The sequence below is a fragment of the Ursus arctos genome, unplaced genomic scaffold (genome assembly GCF_023065955.2).
Source record: "Ursus arctos isolate Adak ecotype North America unplaced genomic scaffold, UrsArc2.0 scaffold_9, whole genome shotgun sequence".
Classification (NCBI taxonomy): Eukaryota; Metazoa; Chordata; class Mammalia; order Carnivora; family Ursidae; genus Ursus; species Ursus arctos.
In genome coordinates this window covers 52,800,978-52,823,801 of record NW_026623111.1, presented here as the reverse complement: position 1 = coordinate 52,823,801, position 22,824 = coordinate 52,800,978, and the positions used below count along the sequence as shown (strand labels likewise).

The following is a 22,824-nucleotide window of genomic DNA, read 5'->3' as shown; positions in this document are numbered from 1 at the left end:
AGCTCAAAATACGTACTTCAACATGATGCTCAGGGTAGACCTAACTGAAGTGGAGCAGATTTTTGAAGAGGCTCTTAAATACAGATAAGCTTTTAATATACAGGCAAAGCATAAACTCTGTTACTCCACATAGGAGGCAAGCAGAAGCAAAGGCAAAGCGCTTGAAAGTTCATGGGGAAAAGAGGAATGCCAGGCTAACTGAGGCCAACTTGGGTTTCTAGTAGTCTCAGCCATTGGCTACATCACTTCTAGAAAGATAACTTACTGGACTAGAAAGATAACTTACTGAATGATTCAGAGATTGGGAGGAAAGAAGGGAAATCTGTTATTAAGCCACAGGAGACATTTTAGTTAGAATTCCAGAGTAAAGTCAGTGGCAATGGAATTGGAGAAACACTACATTGAATTTGCCATGCAGATGAGAGTAGAAAGTGAAAAGATTATTATAGCTTCCAACACAATTAGCATTGACTTGTAGGCTATTGCTTAAGTCAACCATCAGTAAACTGTGGCGCACCACCTGTTTTTGTACAGTGCTTGAGCTAAGAAGGATTCTTATACTTTTATGGTTGGAAACAAATCAAAAGAAGAAAACTATTCATGTGCAAATTATACGAAATTCAAATTTCAGTACACAGAAATAAAGTTTTATTGGAACACAGCTGTGCACCCTTGTGAATTGTCTACGGCTGCTTTATGGCTACAAGGGCACAGCTGAGTAGTTGCAACAGAGAATGTGTGATCCAGAAAGCCTAAAATATTTACGGTCTGCAACTTTACAGGAGAGTTTTCTGACCTCTGGTTTAAGTAGTTGATAATAATGCTTTGGAACCACCAGCTTTATAGATATTGTGCACATATTCATGTAAAACATCTCAGGCGGACGGGGCTGGTGAAACGTGTGGGCTAGGAATACCATCACCGCTTACCGTTACAGACAACGAGCAGAGTTCGAGATCCACTGTTAATCAGTCTGCGGTGGTGGTGTCATGTGGGGGTTTGTTCTGATAAACTTTGCTTTGAAGCACTGTGAGCCCTGGCTTACTCTCCAGTGCTTGCCGTGAGGTTTATTTGTGTTAGTATCTTTTTCTTGCCCTTGCCTTTTTGTTGCTGTCGCTGCTTTTCCTTTTTAGTACTGTTCTTAAGATGACACATTAAGAAGTGATAATGATAATACAACTCTGGACATATTACTTGTCTTCTGGCAATTTTAGGCTTATAAATATGTACCCATATTTTATTTGCAATATTCACCTGCTATATTCATCATCTAATCATACATCTCCTCAAATTGAAAGGAAAACTCATAGAAAGAAAGAAAGTTCACATCACTGAAACTATTAGAACTTGTCTGTCTGAAGGTGATTTTACATGAAAAGGTAATGACAAGGATTTATGTACAGGAGGGGTTAATTATGTAATTGTCTATTGATATGTAAAATGGACTCATTTCTCTGTTTTACCTATTTTTTGAGCACACTTCTACCACACATAATTTGGAGTAATTCACTATTTAATCTCTTGCTGAGAGAGCAACAAAAAAAGTAATTAAGAAGCAGGGTGAATCAGTTTGCAAAGCAATGCCATACAGACTGGGAAGGGAAAAGATAATGTTTCAAATGACAAACATCTCAGTAGCATTGCCATTACCATTATTATTAATAATTAAAATAATGATGATAATAACAATAATCCTTGCTGATGATTTTCTGCTTGTGAGCTCAAAGCAACAACAACAAAAAAACTTTACTGTTTTTATCTCTACATAGTTCATCATGTTAGGAGGTCTGAAATTATTTTCTCTGGTTTTGACATGGAGAAAATAAGAGAGAATTGAATCTACTGGTACAAGATTATACAATAAATAAGTTGGTGGCAGGACTCAGAATCAGACTCTCCTAATTGATTATTCAAAGTGTTTTTGTTGGGGGAGCCTGGGTGGCTCTGTCAGTTAAGCATCTGCCTTCAGATCAAGATCTCAGGGTCCCGGGATCAAGCCCTGTGTTGGGTTCCCTGCTCAGCGGAAAGTCTGTTTCTCCCTTTGCCCCTCCCCCCCACTTGTGCTTGCTTGAGCTCTCCTGCTCTCAAATAAATAAATAAAATCTTTAAAAAAGTATTAAAAAAAACCCTGGAACATAGAATGCATATTTTTCTGCAACATATTTTCCTTAAAATACATCTTTGACTATTTCCATGTTAATACTTCTAGATTTACCTCATCAGTTTAATGGCTGCATTGTTTTACTTTTCTGTCTTGATTGAAAGTTATAGAACAATTAGAACTTCTGCCATATTTCACGACTTACATAGTGACATATATTTTTGATGATTATAGCACATTTGCTACAATTACAAATTCATAGTTTTCATCTGGCATGTTTTGACATTAGCTGAGAAGCCCTTCCCCACCCTCTTATTTCCCCCAAAGTGTTGCTTGTGTCTGCTATACACATCTCCTTTCTTCTGCAACAGGTGAATAGCAAGCATTCAGAGATGAAGGAACAGGGATCATTTTTTGGGTTTCTCAGGCACATTTGCACATAAAAAAATTAATAACCTTTTATCTTGCAGTAATTGCCACTGTAGGATCAGGTGTTTGGAATATCACTCAAGGGAGAACCGAACATTGAAGAGACTGGGGAGGGGAAGATGAAGTGTCCTTGGCTATAGTCCCATAGGCAAATCACAGGAACAAGGGAGGATACCAAGTAGAGTCTCTAGAGCCTTTCACTATATACCAGTGCCTTCAGGAGGGGCACAGTCATGTAGCAATGATGGCAGTATTGACTTCCGTGACAACGTTCAATGGAATAAAACATCGAAGACAGAGCCAGGCTATGATGTGATAGGTCCCAAAATGATATCACATCTTGCTCCTCCATAACTGGAAACAGAGTCCTCTTGATTTCTCTAAGCAAAAATGTATCGCTTTGCAGTTTGCAAGAAGTTTTCACATTCATGATCTCATTCAGGATCCCACAATCCACCATGTGCTTTAGACTGAATGGCTGTACTGTCCCTTATTGACAGATGAAGAACTTAGCTCAGAGTTTAAATGATTTGTCCAAGTTGCACAGCAGCTAAGGAAGGAGCTGGATTCAGAATCTTCCTTGTTGTGATTGAACTCCCTGTGCTCCTCCGGCATCACACCGCACTTCCAGTCCCCATGTACCAGACAGCGCTCTGGAGATAAGCATACTTGCCAGTGATCTACCAGCATGATAAATACCTCAAGAAATTTAAAATGACAGCTTCATATTCAAACTCCTTAGCCAACTCTGACTTATTATTTTATTTTCTCTAGCTTTTGAGCTTGCTTAGCAACTCAAGGGAATAGCAAGGGTACTAATTAAACAAAAACCCAACTGACCAACATTTTTCAGTAACACGCTTTTGAAGGCAGAATAAATGGGAGAGGTTGAGAGAATTTTATGCAGAAGGAATTTCCTGGAGTGGAGTTTAGAATGCAAGCACTCAGGTTCTCTAGAAGGGAATTCTGGTTATCTCTTCTGTGTATCCTCAAAGTTTGTTTGGAAATAAATCAGAAAAATAAAGTAGAAATAGAAATTCTATCTGGAACACTACAGATCAAGCTGTAACATATTTCATAGGCCATTTAAGATTTTACAGTTGTAAAAACAGGCTTTGTACATTTTCATAGCTCTAATTGTGCCTAACTCAGTATTCTGGATGTAGCCAGCTTAGTAAATCATAGCTAACACTTACTAAGTATTTTCTACATGTCAGGCACTGTTGTAGGCACTTTATATATAGTAATTCCTTTAATATTTACAACAATCCTATGAGATAGGTGCTATCACTATCATCTTCAGTTTATGGATGAGGAAACAGGCAGAGAGATGTCAAATGACTTGCGTAAGTTCAGGCGACCAGAGCCAGGATTGGCTTCAGCAGCCTGGGACAAGGCTGTGTTCTAAACCAAGAGAGTACTCTCCCACCTGAGGGTCCTGAAGTCCCCAGAAATATCTGCTTTACAAGGAGTGGGTGTGGTGCACCCTGTGATATAACCCATTTATTTGCTTTCTTTCTCAGGCCAGCTGTGGTGAAGAACAGGAAGAGAGCTTGTTTGGAGCCCTGGGTTATTGGCCTCATCACCTTTATCTCCCTGATTGTCCTGGCAGTGTGCATTGGACTTACCGTTCATTATGTGAGATACAGTAAGTACGGGCTGCCCTGGCATCATGTGACTTACCCCCAAATATTTCCTCATGTGCACTCTGGTTTTGATTTGCGTCAGGCTTATTCATTCATGATTGCAACTCATTTGCATAGCTGGAACAAAGAATTCTTTACCTGCCTTGTCTCTCTCACTTAATCCTCACAAGCCAAGGATAATTCTTTCTTCTATCTTTGATGTAGCAATGCTTCCTGCTGGGAATAGCATGCTAGTTTTTATATTCATTAGTAACTGATAATCAAATATTAAATAGGGGAAGAACACAGGAGAGCTAGAGACAAACATGTTGAGTTGTTTGAGGATGTAGGGCAATCACCTTGATTTAAAATTATTCCAACAATACATCCTGAGAGTCCAAAAATTAATTACATAATCAAGAATCATAGAAAAGTTGACTCTATTCTGTACTAGTAAGCTGGAAAAATGCTCATAATTATATATTGTATAGTAAGTGCCTAGTTCTGTTATCTTAAATCTCGTCCTGGGTTGTATTGCACGTGATTAGAGAGGATAGGTTATACCGAGAAGGTTAATTATAAAGAGGTTCACTCTGTGGTAATCAGGTATCTCGAAGGTAGATGAACCATGAGTCTGCTCTGTTATTAGAAAGGTCCCCAGGGTACTTCAAGACTGTTCTTCCAGGGTATAACAACGCTTCTGAAGTTTCTCTCTACTCTGCCTCAAGTTATAATTAGTTGACTCCACTATGACCTATTGGCTTAATATCTCCCTTAGTGACTAGCTAATGCTTTGATGTTCAAGACACTGTAACCAAAGAAGCTAATTACTTGATTCTAATTTAATTGGGAATTTGCACAAGTTGCTTTCCTGTAAAGAGACATGGTGATCTGTAAATTGGTTATATTCTTCCACCGACAGACATAATCTCAATTCTAATCTCAAATACAATCTCAATTTCTAAAGCAAGGTAGATCATTTCTGGGTAGTTTAAAGAAAAAAATATTTAAAGACTTTTTTGGTAGTGTTTACTCACACACAAGTCTCTAAATTTCGGAGTATCAACATTTTGGTTATTTCTCTGGAGAATGTTTTAAATTCAAAAGAAAAAAAAAAGAATGGCTAAAACAACTTTATAATTCTACAGTTCCGTTAGGGATATATCAAGTCTCATATCGTAAGCATCATTATTCTTCTCCACAGATGCCTAGCACTATGTTTTGTTCATTTTAGTATTTCCAGAACCTAGCAGGATCTTGGCAAGTATTAAATAATTAATATTTTTTGAATACTGAATGATAAAGATTAGTGAATCACACCTATGATATTTTTATGAGGGCATACTTCAGTTTGTCTGACATCACAAAGAATTCCTACTAAAGCTAGAGGTCTCATTACCTCAGTGAGAGAAAATGTTTCTTGGTTCTTCTCCCTTTGCCTCTTCCCAAGCCATCTTGCTCACATGCATACAGTGAAAACCTGGCAAGATTTTTCCAGTAACCCGCTCCTGGGTCCTATTGTTTGGATGATCAGTTGCAGTAGTATGAACACCCAACTTCCGCTGCCCACACAGTGCACCTGGATAAACAGTGACTGTTGTGATAGAGGTTACTGTCTTACATGTGTGACCTCCCCTCTGTTTGGATATAGAGACAAAGAACAGAGTGGATATAGCACATGAGCATTTAGGAGTTGGCATACCTAAATAATCAAACTAAACTAAATAGTTACAGAAACAGACAGATTAAGATGGAGGTAACTCACCTTGAAAAAACATCATTTTGGCATAAAGCCCAGGACAGCATAGCATTGTGTGTACAGCTGGTGTTCAGGGGCTTTTGAGGCTGCATTTCTGTCCCTCTGTGAATTGAATGACAGAAGGTGACACTATTATGAGCTATATCCTTGTAGGTTACAGATTCACAAACTTTTTAGAAAATTATCAGCAAACAAATGTTCATCCTTATTTTTCTTACTTTTCTGTTAATATTCACTGATAATATTTTCCAACAACTATACATGCCATATAATTCTGGCAACTGGCAATATGTTTTGACACTTAGTGACTTGTTTGAGTCTATTGAGCAAAGTAAAATATTGACTACAGACGAGTTGTTCATTTGGTTGAAGCATATGAAATTGTTGGTATTTGACCATTTTTGGCTTCTACAAATGGCAGTTTCAAGTTTATAAATCTAATAATTTTTTTAAAGATTTTATTTATTTGTTTGAGAGAGAGAACCAGAGAGAGAGAGAGCATGAGCAGAAGGGAAGGGCAGAGGCAGAAGTAGACTCCCCACAAAGCAGAGCTCGATCCCAGGACTTCGGGATCATGACCTGAGCTTAATCGACTGAGCCACCCAGATGCCCTCAATCTAATAATTGAAAAAAGAACAGAACTAATATCTAGAAGAGTCAGTGCTCCTCTCTAGACACTAACTTTTCAATGAGGAGTGATACCTGCAGCATCACACATGGGAGTTTGTTAGAAAGGCAGATTCTTAGGCCCAATTTAGACCTAATGTTCAATATTTCAATAAATTAAAAACCGTACTTGAGATTATGTGTATTTCCAGGGACCTGCCTGCATTTCAGGTCACTCTGGCCATTCAGATCAAGGCCATTCAGTGAAAAGGAGGTAAGGAAAGAGGGAGAAAGGCAAAACCTCCCTAGCCTCTCACTTTGGTGCTAATTCCCAGGAGGTCCTGACCTTTCAGGCTGCCCTCCATCTCCTTCTGCATTGTGGGCCATTCCCTAGCCTTGTCAATCCAACCAAATCCTCTGGACAGCCCGGATGTTCTCTTGAAATTTACCAATGGTTTTTTCCATAACTCTTATGTATGAGAGACGTCTCCTACAGCTTCAGTGAGCGGGTTTGGTTTTCCCACCCCAAGAAGTGATACGTAAAGGAGGTTTGTGCTTTGAGAGTTAGACCTTGACTTGAAATCCAGTTCTGTCTTTTCTGGCTCTGTCATGTTGGGACTGGGCAATTTATTTACATTTCTGAGACTGTAGTCCTTATCTGTTATATGTGGACAATACTGCCTTCCCATGGGAGTTATGGTAAATTAAATGAGGTATGTGAATATGCTTGGGATACAGATGCCCAATGTTAGTTTCCCTTTCCTCTGGGGTTCAAGTGAAGAAGAAAAGAATGAGAAGCAAGAGAAAAGAAGAGGAGAGAAATTGAGGTTGGGTGAGGCATACTCCATTATCCTACAATAACTATACACAACTGTCTTGATCACCATAATATTCCTAATACTCAACACAGAGTCTTTCATAGAAAAGGTAGTCGGCATTAATATTTGTTGAATGAATGAATCTTCTTAGGGTTCGAGCTTGCTTCATGTATAGAAAGGTAGATGAATGCTGCATTAATTTTCTTTGGGCCAAAAACGGGCTGCTTAAACTGGATGCAGAAAGTGTACCCAGTGGCAAGACAAGACAATCCCTGTGGCTGGTAGAAGAAAATAAATGGATTGACAAGGGAGCCAGGTGAAACTAAGTGTCCCTGGATGGTTATGCCAGATGGCAGCTCTAGCTCCTTAACCGAACCGCAAGCATTTTCATACCTACCCTCATCTTCTTTACCCCAAATAAATTTTCTTACACTACAGTCCTTTTGGCCAAAATTGATGCATAATTTAATGAATTGTGAGAAATCTACTTTTGGAATGTAAAAGTGCATTTACTCTTGGGAAACTTCCAAGTCCATTCTTGTTTGTATGCTCAGATGGCGTGACTTGCAGCCTCTTGTGACTAATTCAGGAATGGATAAAACATGACTAATTAGCCAGCAGGAACACCAAGCATTTCTTATGGCTTTTACCCTATAAATCTTACAATGATGAATGTTGTTGTCTTTTATTCTGAGATAACCATGAAGCTCAGGGCAAGGTGATTGAGATGATGACCTGGGGTAGGGCCATTCTCTCTGGTCTCAGTCTTTTTTTTTTTTTCTTATAATAATTTTTATTTTGTTATGTTAGTCACCATATGGTATATCCTTAGTTTTTGATGTGAAGTTCCATGATTCATTATTTGTGTATAACACCCAGCGCACCATGCAATATGTGCCCTCCTTACTATCCATCTTTCTAGCAACCACCAAACATGGAAATAATGATGCTTTGCATACATCTGATAAAAAGTATGATGGTTTTTTTCCTTCTTTCTTAATAGATCAAAGGGAGACCTACAATTACTATAGCACATTGTCATTTACAAGTAACAAACTGTATGGTGACTTTGGAAGAGAGGGTTCTAAAAATTTCACAGAAATGAGCCAGAAAATTGAATCAATGGTAAGCACTTTTTTTCTCCATTTCTAGGTCATTTGCTATCACTTTATATCCATTTTTTGGTACCTAGCTTCCATAACATCCATTCAACTGATCTTGCATATCTTTGAAAAATGGGAAGCAGCCCTGCCAGAAAGATATAAAATAAAACTGAAAATACATGACTTGGGAGAGTATGCCTTGCAGGGCTGAAGTTAAGTGACCTTTAGCCCTTCCTTCATGCCCCTCCCACTCACTCTTCCATAGCTAGTGCTACAGTCTTGATCAGCAGAGTCCAGAAATTCTGGGAATGTGAGGGTGACCCAAAATATGACTTTCGTATCCTATAGATGACACCGTGAGCAAAAGACCACAAGATTGAAACTATTCAGTCACATACTTGAGTAGTATTTTCATATACAAAAATATCTGACCTTGGACTAGTTTTGGGTACATAAGTCTAAAGAAGACACATGGATATTCATCTTTATTTTTAAGGCTTTAACATTCATCCTCAGAGATGAATCAAATGTTTTAAAAAGTGGGAAAAATATCAGTATAGGCCAAGAGAGCAAGAGCGTGGGTGATGATTTCTAATCATTGTCAGATTACTTAGAGAATAATCTGCACCTTTCCTGAAAGTTTGTGAGGTAGTTAGTGGTATTATGTGATGGAAAATACCTTAAGCTAGAAGTTGAGACACTAGTTTTAGAACCATCTACTACCAATTTTCATTCTGGACAAATTTCCATATGTGCAAATTAGGGCATTAGACTGGATAATTTCAAAATTGCCTTCCATTTCCAATATTCTGAGTAAGAACATAATGGCAGTTACCCACCTAGAAACTACCTGATACACTAGAAACCTGAGGAGGTCAAGTTCTGGTTGAATTTGTACTTGTAAACCCTGAATCAGGGAAATATTTCAATAAGCTCTTTTCTAAAACCATAAATAAAATAAAGAAAATGGAACTAAAAGGGTCAAGAAAAGATGCAACTATTTTCCTTGTTTTTTATGCAATTCACTAAAATCAATTTTTATAACATCCAGAATGATTTACATATGAAGGAATATAGATAAGACTCTTTAACACTCTTCCAAATTAATAACAATTTTGAAATTATTTGATTAAATATAAGCCCTTAAACAAAAGTATCCAAGTGATTGTGGTCATTAGAGGACTCACTCGTACTGTGCTGATTTGTCTCGTAATTGAAGTAACTGACCTTGGGCACAAAGACAGAGGAGTCGACAAAAGATATGAAACAATAAAAAGACTCATTGTTTCTGTCAGCCAATCACCAGCTTGCTGTAACTGCGGTTGGTCAATATTCACACACTGAAATCAAGAAATATTTGACATGTTTACCTTGACTCCTAACTTAAAAATTTAAGTTGGCTAGAATTCCTTTTTTTTCGTAATAATATTTTTATTATATTATGTTATTCACCATACAGTACATCCCTGGTTTTTGATGTAAAGTTCAATGATTCATTAGTTGCGTATAACACCTTAATTATAGTAGTAAGAAATATCTCCACAAGATACATTTTTCTACCTTATTGAAGTAAACCTAACAGAACGTATTAGGTAGGCTAAGTGTCCTAGTTCACACGGGTCTTTCTAAGAGCATTTTGAATACTGAATTGGTTGCAGATTATGTCAGGAAATTTGGCAACTTTTTCACCAGTTTTAAGAACCATGTGACACTGTCACACACTTATATCTATGAACCAAACATCATTTGGCGGAATTATTTCATTTCCTTTACTTACCTACAGAAATCTGTATCTCAGGATATGAATATTTACTCTTCTTTTTCAAGAAAACCAATGTGTTTATTCTTTTTAGTATCTTTCTGAGTGTAGCACAGCAGATGTCATGCTTGGCTCCACTACTATGGCTCTCAGATACTATAACTTCTAAGGCAGAGTTTAGTTGAAATCACTGAGTAGAACCAGAAAAGATTCTTCGAGATTCTTCAAGTTGAGTGCATTGTGACATGTTAGTTAATGCTTTCTGTTTTGTTTGCTTTGTTTTTAAATTTTCCATAGAGCTTTAAATTGACTTGCAGAAACTTATTCTTGCTGACATATTTTGAATATTTTTGGAACAGGTGAAAGATGCATTTCATAAATCTCCATTGAGAGAAGAATTTGTCAAGTCTCACATTATCAGATTCAGGTAGATATATCTAAAATGCTGACTTCTGAGAACAATTTAAAGCTGAAGCTGTGAACTTAGTAATAAATACTGTTTGAAATGTTATGATATGATATAATTCAATTAAACCAACATTCGACAGCTGTTCTAAGTTATGGGTTATAATTTGCTTTACTCATTCTCTAAATCTATAAGAAAGTATTTGCATGGTGATTGATTTCAAGAGACAGAGGTGTTATTGGTGTCTACATTATTGAATTGGTTTTTTTGGGGAACTATTTAGCATAAATAGGGACCTAAGCCGTATCCCTTAGTTTAATAGCCAATCGTCCCCTATACAAAATAGTGTAGTGGATGATGTTTGTCTTAACCTCTTATTTCTTCTCTTTATCAATTTTCTTTACTTTTTTCTTCTCTACCCCTTTCTTTTTTTTTTTTTTTTTAAAGATTTTATTTATTTATTTGACAGAGATAGAGACAGCCAGAGAGAGAGGGAACACAAGCAGGGGGAATGGAAGAGGAAGAAGCAGGCTCATAGCGGAGGAGCCTGATGTGGGGCTTGATCCCATAATGCCAGGATCACGCCCTGAGCCGAAGACAGACGCTTAACTGCTGTGCCACCCAGGTGCCCCTCTCTACCCCTTTCTGCTCCAAATATTTACCTAAGAAAATTCCAGATCTGATAATCAACCATTAATAAATAGAAGTTCAGAACATAACATTTTAAGCAAAATATTACATGAGGATCTTAAATAATATATTTTCTTATTACAAATTATTTGTATTTTTCAAAAATAGAATGAGAACTGTTTCCAATATTATTTCAATGACAAAACTCTTTTTTTAAATTTAATTAATGATTTTTTATTATATTATGTTAGTCACCATACAGTACATCCCCGGTTTCCGATGTAAAGCTCGATGATTCATTAGTTGCATATAACACCCAGTGCACCATGCAATACATGCCCTCCTTACTACCCATCACCGGTCTATCCCATTCCCCCACCCCTCTCCCCTCTGAGGCCCTCAGTTTGTTTCTCATAGTCCATAGTCTCTCATGTTTCATTCCCCCTTCTGATTACCCCCCCTTCCTTTATCCCTTTCTTCCCCTACCGATCTTCCTAGTTCTTATGTTCCATAGATGAGAGAAATCATATGATAGTTGTCAATGACAAAACTCTTAAGAGTTCCTTCTCAGTCTATCACTTACCTGAAATCTATTCTCTGGCATTTAAAATACTATTCTCTCTGGATCTGTATCTACTTCTCCAATCCTTAAATTTTCAGTCTCTCAAGGGAACTTAATGCACCCACATGACTGCATATGCTATTGATATCTAAATTTCAATATTTCCAATCTAAAGTGTATTGCTGATTTCTAGAACTATATACCTGCCTATGCACATCTCCACATGGAAATTCCACAGGAAATTCTCTAACTCATGTAAAACCCAATCACACTGATGAGAAACCTGGACATCATTCTACACTCCTCCATTTCCTGGTCCCCTCACATTTTATGAATAACTAAGTTCTGCCAGTTTTACCTTTCAAATCACTTTTCAATTTGTTTGCTTCTTCAACTTAGTAATCTTCCTACTCATTAGTATTTCTTCTGAAATCAATAGGAAGAAATGCAAGTTTGTAGGAAAGATGAAGTCATACCGAAAGATGTTGAGCTGAGACACTAGGGGACCACATGAGCCTGAAATATGGGTCTTACTCAGGGGAGGAAAAGAGAACTGAGTTGAAGATGTGCCTTTGTTCATTATCAATTCAAAGTATTGGAACGTGTGGATGTAAGTGGAATTTCTGAGAAAAAGGGCGATGCATGGGAAAAAATGATGATGAAGAAAGCCTGAAGAAAACAATACTTAAGGAGATGTGGAAAAAACAGGAGCCTAGGAAATATACAGGGAAGGAGAAAGAAAAAAAAGAAATCATGAGAAAGGCACCACTGACATGAAAGACAAAAAGTTTCAACATTGACAAAATACTCCCGTGAGATCAAGTAATATGACTGGAAAAAATTCATTGGATATGTCAATAAGGAAGTCATTTAGTGTAGAGAAAAGACTCAGTGGAATGAAAGGGGAGGAAGCAGACTGCAAGAAAGTAAATATCAGGCAGAGTGTAATTTATCCTTTCAAGAAGATTTGCTGTGATAAGAAGGTGAGAGATAAATTGAATAGCTGGGGTAGAGAGAGGGTTTTGTTTGTTTTTGTTTCTATTAGTCAGCCAGTATAGGAATAGTTTAAGAGAAAGAAGACAGAACAAATAATTGTTATACAGGGTTGCTGAGTGAGTGAAAGGGGGTGAGATACATGATAATCTCATTAAAGTCTGTTTGCTTTTTCAGATTACAAAAGTAATACAAAATCATATAAAATTCAAATAACATACTATTCCATAAAATAGAAAGCAAAACTCCCTCTCCAATAATTCCCCCTTCACAAATAACACATCTCAACAATTCGTTGCATAACATTTAACTACAAGAGGTGTCAGGGTTGTTTTAGCCAATGTCCTTTTGGTGGACACTTGGGTTGTTACATATTTTTTCTGATTTAAAAACAAGATCATGATAAACATATGTATGAATCTCTTCACACACACGAGTAATATTTGAAGAGAGTGCAGTATCAGAGAGAATGGATCATCAAATGTATAACTGATAAACAAAATTGACCTCTAAAAATAAGGTTCTAATTTATATTCCCATTTACAGCTTATATAAGTAGTCAATACAGTGTATAGTGAAGAGTAAGATTCTCTTAGAACTGATTATATGTGAAGTAAAGGGGGTAGAGTAGCTTACTGAGAATGAGAAAGAGAAGTCAAGGGTGATTCTAAGAAGTAATTCATCCTAACAACATTAAGGCTGATTAATGCTCTATCTTGAAAATATAATCACATGAAATCAAGACAATTTGGTTAAGCTTTCTAATATCCTTAGGATAAGGAGTTGTTTAGGAGAGCATGACGTTGCTTGGGAGATATCACTGGATTTAAGCCACCGGGAATTAAGCTTGAAAACCAAAGCCAGAGTTGACTCCATATTGACCACACATTATATTTGATAGTATTGAATGGTTGACAAGAGAGTGTCTTTTTATATTAACAACCAGATATCTTGATATTAAGGGAGACCATGAGCATACTAGCTTACTATCAGGGAGGCTGAGTTGGAAGTTTTGTATGTGGTAAACAATAGGAATATAGAAGAAAATAAATTGGATCTTTTATTTTTATTTTTTTAAATAATTTCACATCTTTCAAAAAATATTTTATTTATTTATTTATTTGAGAGAGAGCACAAGCAGGCGGAGCAGCAGGCAGAGGGAGAGGGAGAAGCAGACTCCCTGCTGAGTGGGGAGCCCACCGTGGGCCTCAATCCCAGGATCCCGGGATCAGGACCTGAGCCAAAGGCAGACACTTAACCAACTGAGCCACCCAGGAGCCCCAAATTTGATCTTTTAAATTACATTATGGATTTGTTTTATGTGCGTGTTTCAAATGGATGATTAAAAGAACATAGACTGTGACATTACCATAAATCTAATTCCAAACTACATCTCTTAAAACTGTGTTTTTCTTTTTATCTTTTTGGTCTGCAGTCAAGAGGAACATGGAGTGTTGGCGCATATGCTGCTGATTTTTAGAGTTCGCTCTACTGAGGATCCTGAAGCCATTGATAAAATTATTCAACATGTTCTACCTGAAAAGCTGCAAGATGCTGTAGGACCCCCTAAATTAGATCCTGAATCAGTTGAAATTAAAAGTAAGTTTCTTTCTCTTATTTAGTTTAATTCTCTTACACAGAACAGCTCCATGTTAATTTTGGTCTTAGGCACTGATTTTGGGGGAGGGAGGAGGTGGAGAGGGACAGGGGGAGAAAGAGAATCTCAAGCAGACTCCACACCCAGTGCAGAGCCCTACGTGGGGTTTGGTCTCATGATCCGAGATCATGACCTGAGCCAAAATCAAGAGTTGGAAGTTCAAATGACTGAACCACCCAGGTGCCCCTAAGGCACTGATTTTTAAAAATTGTTTTGGATGTCCTTTAATTATGGAGTCTTGCCACCAACAGAACATTTATTTGGGATTAAATTGGTCCTACTGAAATATTTTATTTTTAATACTACCCTAAATTTAGGTCTCCTATGCGAGTGTGTCATTACCTCTGGGCCTGAGTTCTTTTCCTGCGTTGGGCCTTACACTTCACCTATAGCGGCCGATAATAAATGGAGAAAGTGGCTTTGTATATTCTTCTCCTTCTTCTCGTTGCTTCAATTTTATGTTCTGATAGTATGATGTGTGGAAAGGTTCATGCCATCCACATATTTACTTTCAAGTTTCATTGATATACCTAGTTATAGCTCCTTCTCTTAGTCCATTTACCAATGAAAAATTTGTAATTTATTTATACTTGTTTTATTCATATTTATTTTACAACTAATTTAAAAAGTCTGAGTTTTTTGTTGTTGTTGGGTGTAGAGGAATGAAATAAGCAGGGATAGGTCCTCATTACTAGAAAGTAAGAAACATAGGAGATCCTCAGTAGAAGTAAAAGTTTGGTTAAGAGTCAAGTTGTGTGCAATAGAACAATGCTATAGAAATATCATGTGAGCCAACCATATGATCTTAAATTTTCTAGTAGCCATATTAAAAAAGCAAAAGTAAACATGTGAAATTCACTTAAATAATTTGATATTTAACCCAATATATCAAAGTATTATTGTTTCAACAAGTAGTCAATAGAAAAATTACTCCTAAGACATTTTATATTTTCTTTTTTCTACTAAGGCTTTGAAATCTCGTGTGTATTTTATATTTATAGCACATTTCAGTTTAGACTAGCCACGTTTCAAGAGCTCATTAGGCACATGTGGCTAGCGGACACAGTATTGGCTATGGAACAAGTAGAAAGGATGAACGTAGGGTACCAACATAAAAGCTAATAGACCTAACTTGAGGCCTGACCTGATGATCACTTACCTTGCTTGCTTAGGAAGGGAGGCTTGAGTAACTAGAATCAGCTACATAATTTATGTTGCCCAGTGCAAAATGTTGGACTCTTTTCAAAAAGCATCAAAAATGTACTGTTAAGGGTATTAAAATATGACTTTTCTTTCTTCTGCAGTCTCTTTTGACTTGTCATGGCATTTTTGTTTACTAATTAATGCCATTCTAAGTGAAAAAAATGAAGTTTTAAATTACTAGCAAGAGTTGTATTATTCATCTTCATATTGTAAAGTATCAATTTCAAGTGTAAATGTAAAAGCATTTAAATATGGGGAACTATGAAAATTATACAACTGTATTTCATACCTCACACATGCATGAATTTGATTCTTCCCAGATCAGTGGAAACACTATACAAGGCTAGCTTGACAATTTTTATTTCCTTTGTTGATATGTGTACATTTTACCATTGCTCTCTACCTTCAGCTTACATGAAAAAGAACTGAAAAGTCCTTTATATCATTATTTTCAGCAGAAGCTATTGGCTAATATAAAGAAGAAATGGGAGCAAGAAAGGATATAATAGGGTCCTTGGGTGTCTACTAGAATGCTATTGCCTTCTTTCTGTGTTCTAAGCAAGCTCTGCTTCAAACAGAAAACATGGCCTCCTGGGACTGTCAGTGCTCCCTGGTTCCTTAGTGGTAGACATCACACACTTATCTTGTACTTTGAGTTTGCTGAACATTGTGGATCCACTGGAATTCTTGAGTTCATAGGGTATCACAAATGATACATGCAAATGGGGTGCCAAGAATCCATGGACACATATGTTGTGTGTATCTCCTCTGTTCTTGCCATGCATGCCCCATTATTCTATCAGACTTTTTATTTTTTTATTTTTTATTTTTTTAAAAGATTTTATTTTTATTTATTTATTTGAAAGAGATAGACAGCCAGCGAGAGAGGGAACACAAGCAGGGGGAGTGGGAGAGGAAGAAGCAGGCTCATAGCAGAAGAGCCTGATGTGGGGCTCGATCCCATAACGCTGGGATCACACCCTGAGCCGAAGGCAGACGCTTAATGACTGCACCACCCAGGTGCCCCTAGACTTCATTTTTAAAGCACAAGTTATGAAATAAAAAAATATCAAGAACTTCAGTACAGTGAGCATTAAACCAAGTGCAAAGTTATGCTGAGTCTGGGACCCAATGTAGATATACATCCATTAAGCTGGCCCTGTTAGTAGTATCAGCATGCAAAGCCAGAACTTTCTCTAGGATGACGCTGAGATAGAGAACAGGTTATTTGAAATGGAGAGATCAGTGGTGATGATATTTAATATTTACTGAGAATAAATTGTCACTTCCTTATCTGAGCCATTTTCCCCCAAAATAGCCAGAATGGAGAAGGTCAAAAGAAGAATTCCTAGAATATAGATTTCTAGCATATCAACACTATTAAATACTATAAGAAAAATTGACATTGAAATTTTTGTATTTAGAACTCCTATTCTGCCATATTCAAAGAGAACAGTTTTGGTCTTTGGAAATCTACTGAATCAGGACATCAAATGCTTAGAGCTTTTTGTTTTTGTTTTTGTTTTTCTTTTTTTTAAAGATTTATTTATTTATTTATTTGACAGAGAGAGTGAGAGAGCACAAGCAGGGGGAGCAGCAGAGGGAGAGGGAGAAGCAGGCTCCCCGCTGACCAGCGAGCCTGATGCAGAGCTCGATCCCAGGACCTGGGATCATGATCTGAGCTGAAGGCAGATGCTTAACTGACTGAGCCACCCAGGCACCCAAATGCTTAGAGTTTTATGTATCTGTTGGTTGGCTTAGTGTTTGCATAGGATTAGGGCCTGATTGTTAAGAAGTCAATAAGCTAAGGAGCCATGGGCTAGAGTTGAAAAGAGGGCAAATTGTCTTTCTAAATTTCAGCAGAAAGAAGAATTAGAAAGGGATAACATTATTTTTAAATGACGGACAGATTTATAGACCCGCCACTCATGTATGTTTTACAAATGGGACTATTCTTATGAATTTAGTAAAGAAAAAAACTGAAATAATAGTCAAAATATCATTGCATTTAGGGAATCAATACTATGATTTAGAATAGTATTTCCCCAAAAAGGGGAAATACTGCATCTTATTTTCTAGTATGAAACTCAGAGTTTCATCACAAAACTACTTAATCAGAATTACTGGGAAAAGGAACAGGAATTGACAGTATAAAGATGCTCCTTATGTGACTATTACCCACACTAAAGTTAAGAAACAGTGCTCGGATCTCCCTTTTCCCAAGGCAACTTGCTCTGTCTATGATAAACTAACAGTGTTGGGTGTTTTGTTTTGTTTTGTTTTTACAACCTAAAGGTCCTGTCTTTTAACAGAATTAACCAGCCTTTCCTGTATGAAGTACTCAGAGGCATTATGAAATTCTGATGTGCTGGTCCTGTTCTACTAACTATTTCTGTGTATTTCAGAAATCAACAAGACAGAAACAGACAACTTTCTGAACAATTGTAAGTGTAATATATTTATTAGAATTGCATTACCTGAATGTAAAAAGTTCACACTAGGTCATTTAGGCTTACTTCGTGTGATACTATAAGGTCAGAATAAAATTTGATTGGTCTGTGCACAGCTCAGGATGCTTTATCTTATCTTTGAGGCACATTTTATTACTAAAGACCAAAAAAGTTGGGAGAACTATGGGGTGGCTATATAGATGCCTGTGGCAGACATGTAGTAGAAGTGAGTGTTACTGTCATTAAAGAAGGGAGAAAAGATATCTGACTGCAGATATCTACAATACACTCTCACAAACATTTTCGAAAGATTATATAACAGCAATCTATATGTTGGTATTTTTCAGCTACAAGTAGAAACTTATTGTTACTCTACACTAAATAAAATCTTCATGATCTTATTAATCCCTACTATGGAAATTTCAGGCAATTATGGGGCTGGGGTATATATCGATAAAATTACTGAAGGCCCAGATAATATCTTCAGCCATATTTTAAAAATACCGACTCTAGGCCTAGTATTTCCCTTCCTCTACAGCAGAGTACCCCACCATGATTTAGAGGATACATTTGATAATTACGGAATTAGTACATAATATATTCATCTTAAAGGATGGAAAGAAATATGCTACTCACCAGCTTAGAATACTGGTTAATTCACAAACTTGATTAAACATGAGACCAAAGAATAATCCTGTTACTTCAATGGTGTATATTCTTGCCACCAGTATTTATTGTGAAACTGTTGTGTGCTAGTGGTGTATTAGGCAAAAGGGATATAAAATGGATGAGCTATAATCCCTGCCTAAAGCAGCTCGTACCCTAATGAGATTAGATGTATGAGACTAACGCATGAACACATAATTCTAAAGCAATAGTTCTCAAGAAGGGGCAATTTTGACCCCCACATGGTCATGCCCCATTGTGACATTTTGGTTATCATGATTGCAGGGGGGATGCTACTGGCATCTAATACCTATAGGCCAGGGATTCTTCTCAATATCTTGTGACGTACAGCACAGCCACCCACAGCAAAGAATTATCCAGGTCAAAATGTCAGTAGGACCAAGGATGAGAAACTCTGTTAGAAACTATATATATATTATATATAAATATCATGTAATACATGTGTATATATACAATTAATGTATACATACTGTATATATATGCTATATTATAATTAATATATACACACTATATATAATTAGTGTATATTTATGATAAAACCTCTTACAAACAATGTTTATATATAAATAGTGTATATATAACATATAACTGGTGTATATATAATTAGTACAGGTAACTATATTAGCATATATACATGTACATAGAGACAGACGTATATAGCTATGTATATATATATACACACACATGTAGAGAGATGATGATGTTGATGATGAAGATGACAATGATGGAAGTATCAAAAGAGCTATAACTAATCCAGTTTGGGGGAGAGGAATTGTTAAAGAAGGCATCCTAGAGGATGTAATGATTGACTTAAATCTTACAAGATAAATAGTTGTTAAATTAATGAACTGCTATAGTTGAAGGAAAAGTAAGAACAGGAGAAAATGTTTGATACAATTGGAGCACAAAGTACCAAAGAAATTTGAGATAGTGACACATTTTGATACTTAAAAGCAACTGTTAAGTAAGGCATCATCTTTCTTTGGCAGGCTGTGGGACACGAAGGAGTAAAACTGCAAGTCAGAGTCTCAGGATTGTCGGTGGGACAGAGGTAGAAGAGGGAGAATGGCCGTGGCAAGCCAGCCTGCAATGGGATGGAAGCCATCGCTGTGGAGCAACTTTAATTAATAGCACATGGCTTGTGAGTGCTGCTCACTGCTTTAGAACGTAAGTCCTGAATGACTGGCTTGTGAATGACTGGGGGTAGGCAGAGAGTGTCGGGGCTGGGCAGGAAGGAAATACCTCATGAAGTTGGAAAGAGATGAGTTTAATATAAAGATATCTACAATACACTCTCACAAAACATACATCACAAAGAGTGGGACACACATAAAACTTAGTAAGAGGCTTAATAGTCTGGAAATGGAAATGGCATCAAAGTACATGTAGAAAAATTATCCTTTGATAAAGAAATAATAATTTGTGAAAGGAAGCAGGAGTTTTAAAGAAATTTTAAAGTCATCTTTTGACTAAGAGCTTGATGTCAAAAAGCCATATCTCTCTGCTGTGTACCTCTCAGAGACGGGGCTAGGGGATGAGTTGACCAGTTGTATTCCAAAGAATGGAGACCTTACAACCTAACGCAAAATGCCTATGTATACAGGATAGTAATGCTTTGTTATGTTTATGGGTAGCTTTTTCCATTTTCAGAGAAATGTGTGTGTTTGTGGGTAGGGAACATGGTGCATAGAATACATTTAGTTCTTTCATTCTGTACAAAATGTGTTTTCCATGTCTCTCTTGGAGTCACTGATTCCTAGAAATGTCAAAAACGCTAGGATCTGGGGTGAGCAACTCAGATGCAGAGTGGAATGTGTCTCCTAAGAACCATGCCACTGTGGCTTTTCTACCCGATGTTACTCCTGAGCCAGGTTCTCAGATTGGAAAGAGTTTGTTTCTATATAGAGAAACTGTAATTTTAAAAAGAAAGCTAATATTGACACCAGCAGCCTAAATTGTTTAATATAAGCCATTACATTGGTAGTATGCTAAAGTGGAATTTATCCTTTGTACTTTTTCCTCAGGTATAAGGACCCAGACAGATGGACTGTTTCCTTTGGAGTAACAATAAAGCCTCCGAAGATAAAACAAGGCCTTAGAAGGATATTTGTCCATGAAAAATATAAGTACCCATCACATGACTATGATATTTCAGTTGCAGAGCTTTCTAGCCCTGTTCCCTACACAAATGCAGTACATAGGATTTGTCTCCCTGATGCATCCCATGAGTTCTACCCAGGCAATGAGATGTTTGTGACAGGATTTGGAGCACTGCAAAATGATGGTGAGCATCTGAAGAGAAATCAAACCATAGTAACCCAATTCGGTATTCTAAGGCATTTAAAGAATGGAATGTCATTATGGCAAAATATGTTGGTGGGTTGGGCATATGGACCTGGGCAAGTCAGACCCTATTTTTGAACTAGATCATTCAGAAGACATATATATTCCTTCATTGCTTGAGGTTACTATCAAGTGCCTCACTACTACTGTAGTAATGGTGCTTGGCAAGGTGTCCAAAATAGTAAATATGGCTGAAATTTTTACTAGGGAATCAACCACATAAGAGATTGGGGATCATTAATATACCCAATTGTGAAGATGAGAATCATAAGGCCACCATTCTCCCCGCTGAAATTACCTTCTAAATTTTGCCATGGGATGGAAGTCACTTAAACAACTTGAGATTCTTTCATAGGTACCTAACTTTTCATTTAAAGTAGTTAGGAAATAATTCTTCCCCAAAATATGACTGTACCTGAAAAAAAGACATATCCTGTATTGCCATCTCATCCAATAAGTATGATTTTCTTGAGGTTTATAGAATAAATGTATATATACAATAAAAAGACTATTCTTTCCCTTTAGGTAGTAGTCAAAATCATCTTTGGCAAGTACAGGTGGATCTCATAGACACTCAAACCTGTAACGAGCCCCAGTCTTACAATGGTGCCATAACTCCCAGAATGTTATGTGCTGGCTTCTTGAAAGGAAAAAGAGATGCGTGCCAGGTATGTGATTTGACCTTTTAGTATGCTGCATAATTTCTTGTTCACTTTTTATTTTGAAATCATTATAGATTTATAGAAAGTTTACAGAGGGGTCTCATATATTCTTCGCCTTATTTTCCCCAAATGTAACATCTCACCTTCCTATAGTACAGTATAAAAGCTAGGAAATTGACATTGGTGCAATGCGTGCTTCTACGGCATTTTGTTACGTGTGCGGGTTTGCGTAACCATCACTGCAGCTGAGAACTATTTCATCACCACAAAGATCTCCTTTACAGTAACACCTACTTCTCTATCACTGCCTTTTTTTTCTTTAGTTTTTATTTAAATTCCAGTTAGAATACTCTCTAGCTCCATTGATGTCTTTGCAAATGGCAGATTTCGTTCTCTTTTATGGCTGAGTAATATTCTGTTATATATATATTACATCTCCTTTATCCATTCATCAGTCGATGGACATTTAGGCTGTTTCCATAATTTGGCTATTGTAGATAATGCTGCTATAACGTTGGGGTGCATGTATCACTGATTCCAATATCTGTATCATCTCAGTGTCAGTATCTGTTGATTGTCTTTTCTCATTCAAGTTGAGATTTTCCTGGTTCTTGGTGTGATAAATGATTTCTGGTATATCCTGGACATTTTGAGTATAATAAGACTCTGGATCTTATTTAAATTCTTCTCTCTTAGCATACTTCCTCTTACATAAATGCTTCTACGGCATTTTGTTACGTGTGCGGGTTTGCGTAACCATCACTGCAGCTGAGAACTATTTCATCACCACAAAGATCTCCTTTACAGTAACACCTACTTCTCTATCACTGCCTTTTTTTTCTTTAGTTTTTATTTAAATTCCAGTTAGAATACTCTCTAGCTCCATTGATGTCTTTGCAAATGGCAGATTTCGTTCTCTTTTATGGCTGAGTAATATTCTGTTATATATATATTACATCTCCTTTATCCATTCATCAGTCGATGGACATTTAGGCTGTTTCCATAATTTGGCTATTGTAGATAATGCTGCT

The 22,824-nt window shown here is 36.9% G+C and overlaps 1 protein-coding gene and 1 long non-coding RNA gene across 2 annotated transcripts in view; one reads left to right on the top strand and one right to left on the bottom strand.

Annotated features, from left to right (window-relative positions):
• LOC113262360 (transmembrane protease serine 11E) overlaps window positions 1–22,824 on the top strand; it is a 40,902-nt gene that overhangs the window by 10,539 nt on the left and 7,539 nt on the right. The window contains exons 2-9 of the mRNA XM_057309856.1: window positions 4,054–4,178; window positions 8,342–8,463; window positions 10,560–10,627; window positions 14,227–14,390; window positions 18,057–18,095; window positions 19,778–19,955; window positions 20,813–21,072; window positions 21,657–21,799. Of these exons, the coding sequence (XP_057165839.1) occupies window positions 4,054–4,178; window positions 8,342–8,463; window positions 10,560–10,627; window positions 14,227–14,390; window positions 18,057–18,095; window positions 19,778–19,955; window positions 20,813–21,072; window positions 21,657–21,799 (1,099 nt within the window). The remainder of the gene's footprint in view (window positions 1–4,053; window positions 4,179–8,341; window positions 8,464–10,559; window positions 10,628–14,226; window positions 14,391–18,056; window positions 18,096–19,777; window positions 19,956–20,812; window positions 21,073–21,656; window positions 21,800–22,824) is intronic.
• LOC130543266 (uncharacterized) overlaps window positions 2,429–22,824 on the bottom strand; it is a 39,556-nt gene continuing 19,160 nt past the window's right edge. Inside the window, exons 2-3 of the long non-coding RNA XR_008958484.1 lie at window positions 5,921–6,016; window positions 2,429–3,183 (exon numbers count right to left, since the gene is read on the bottom strand). This is a non-coding gene — a long non-coding RNA (uncharacterized LOC130543266). The remainder of the gene's footprint in view (window positions 3,184–5,920; window positions 6,017–22,824) is intronic.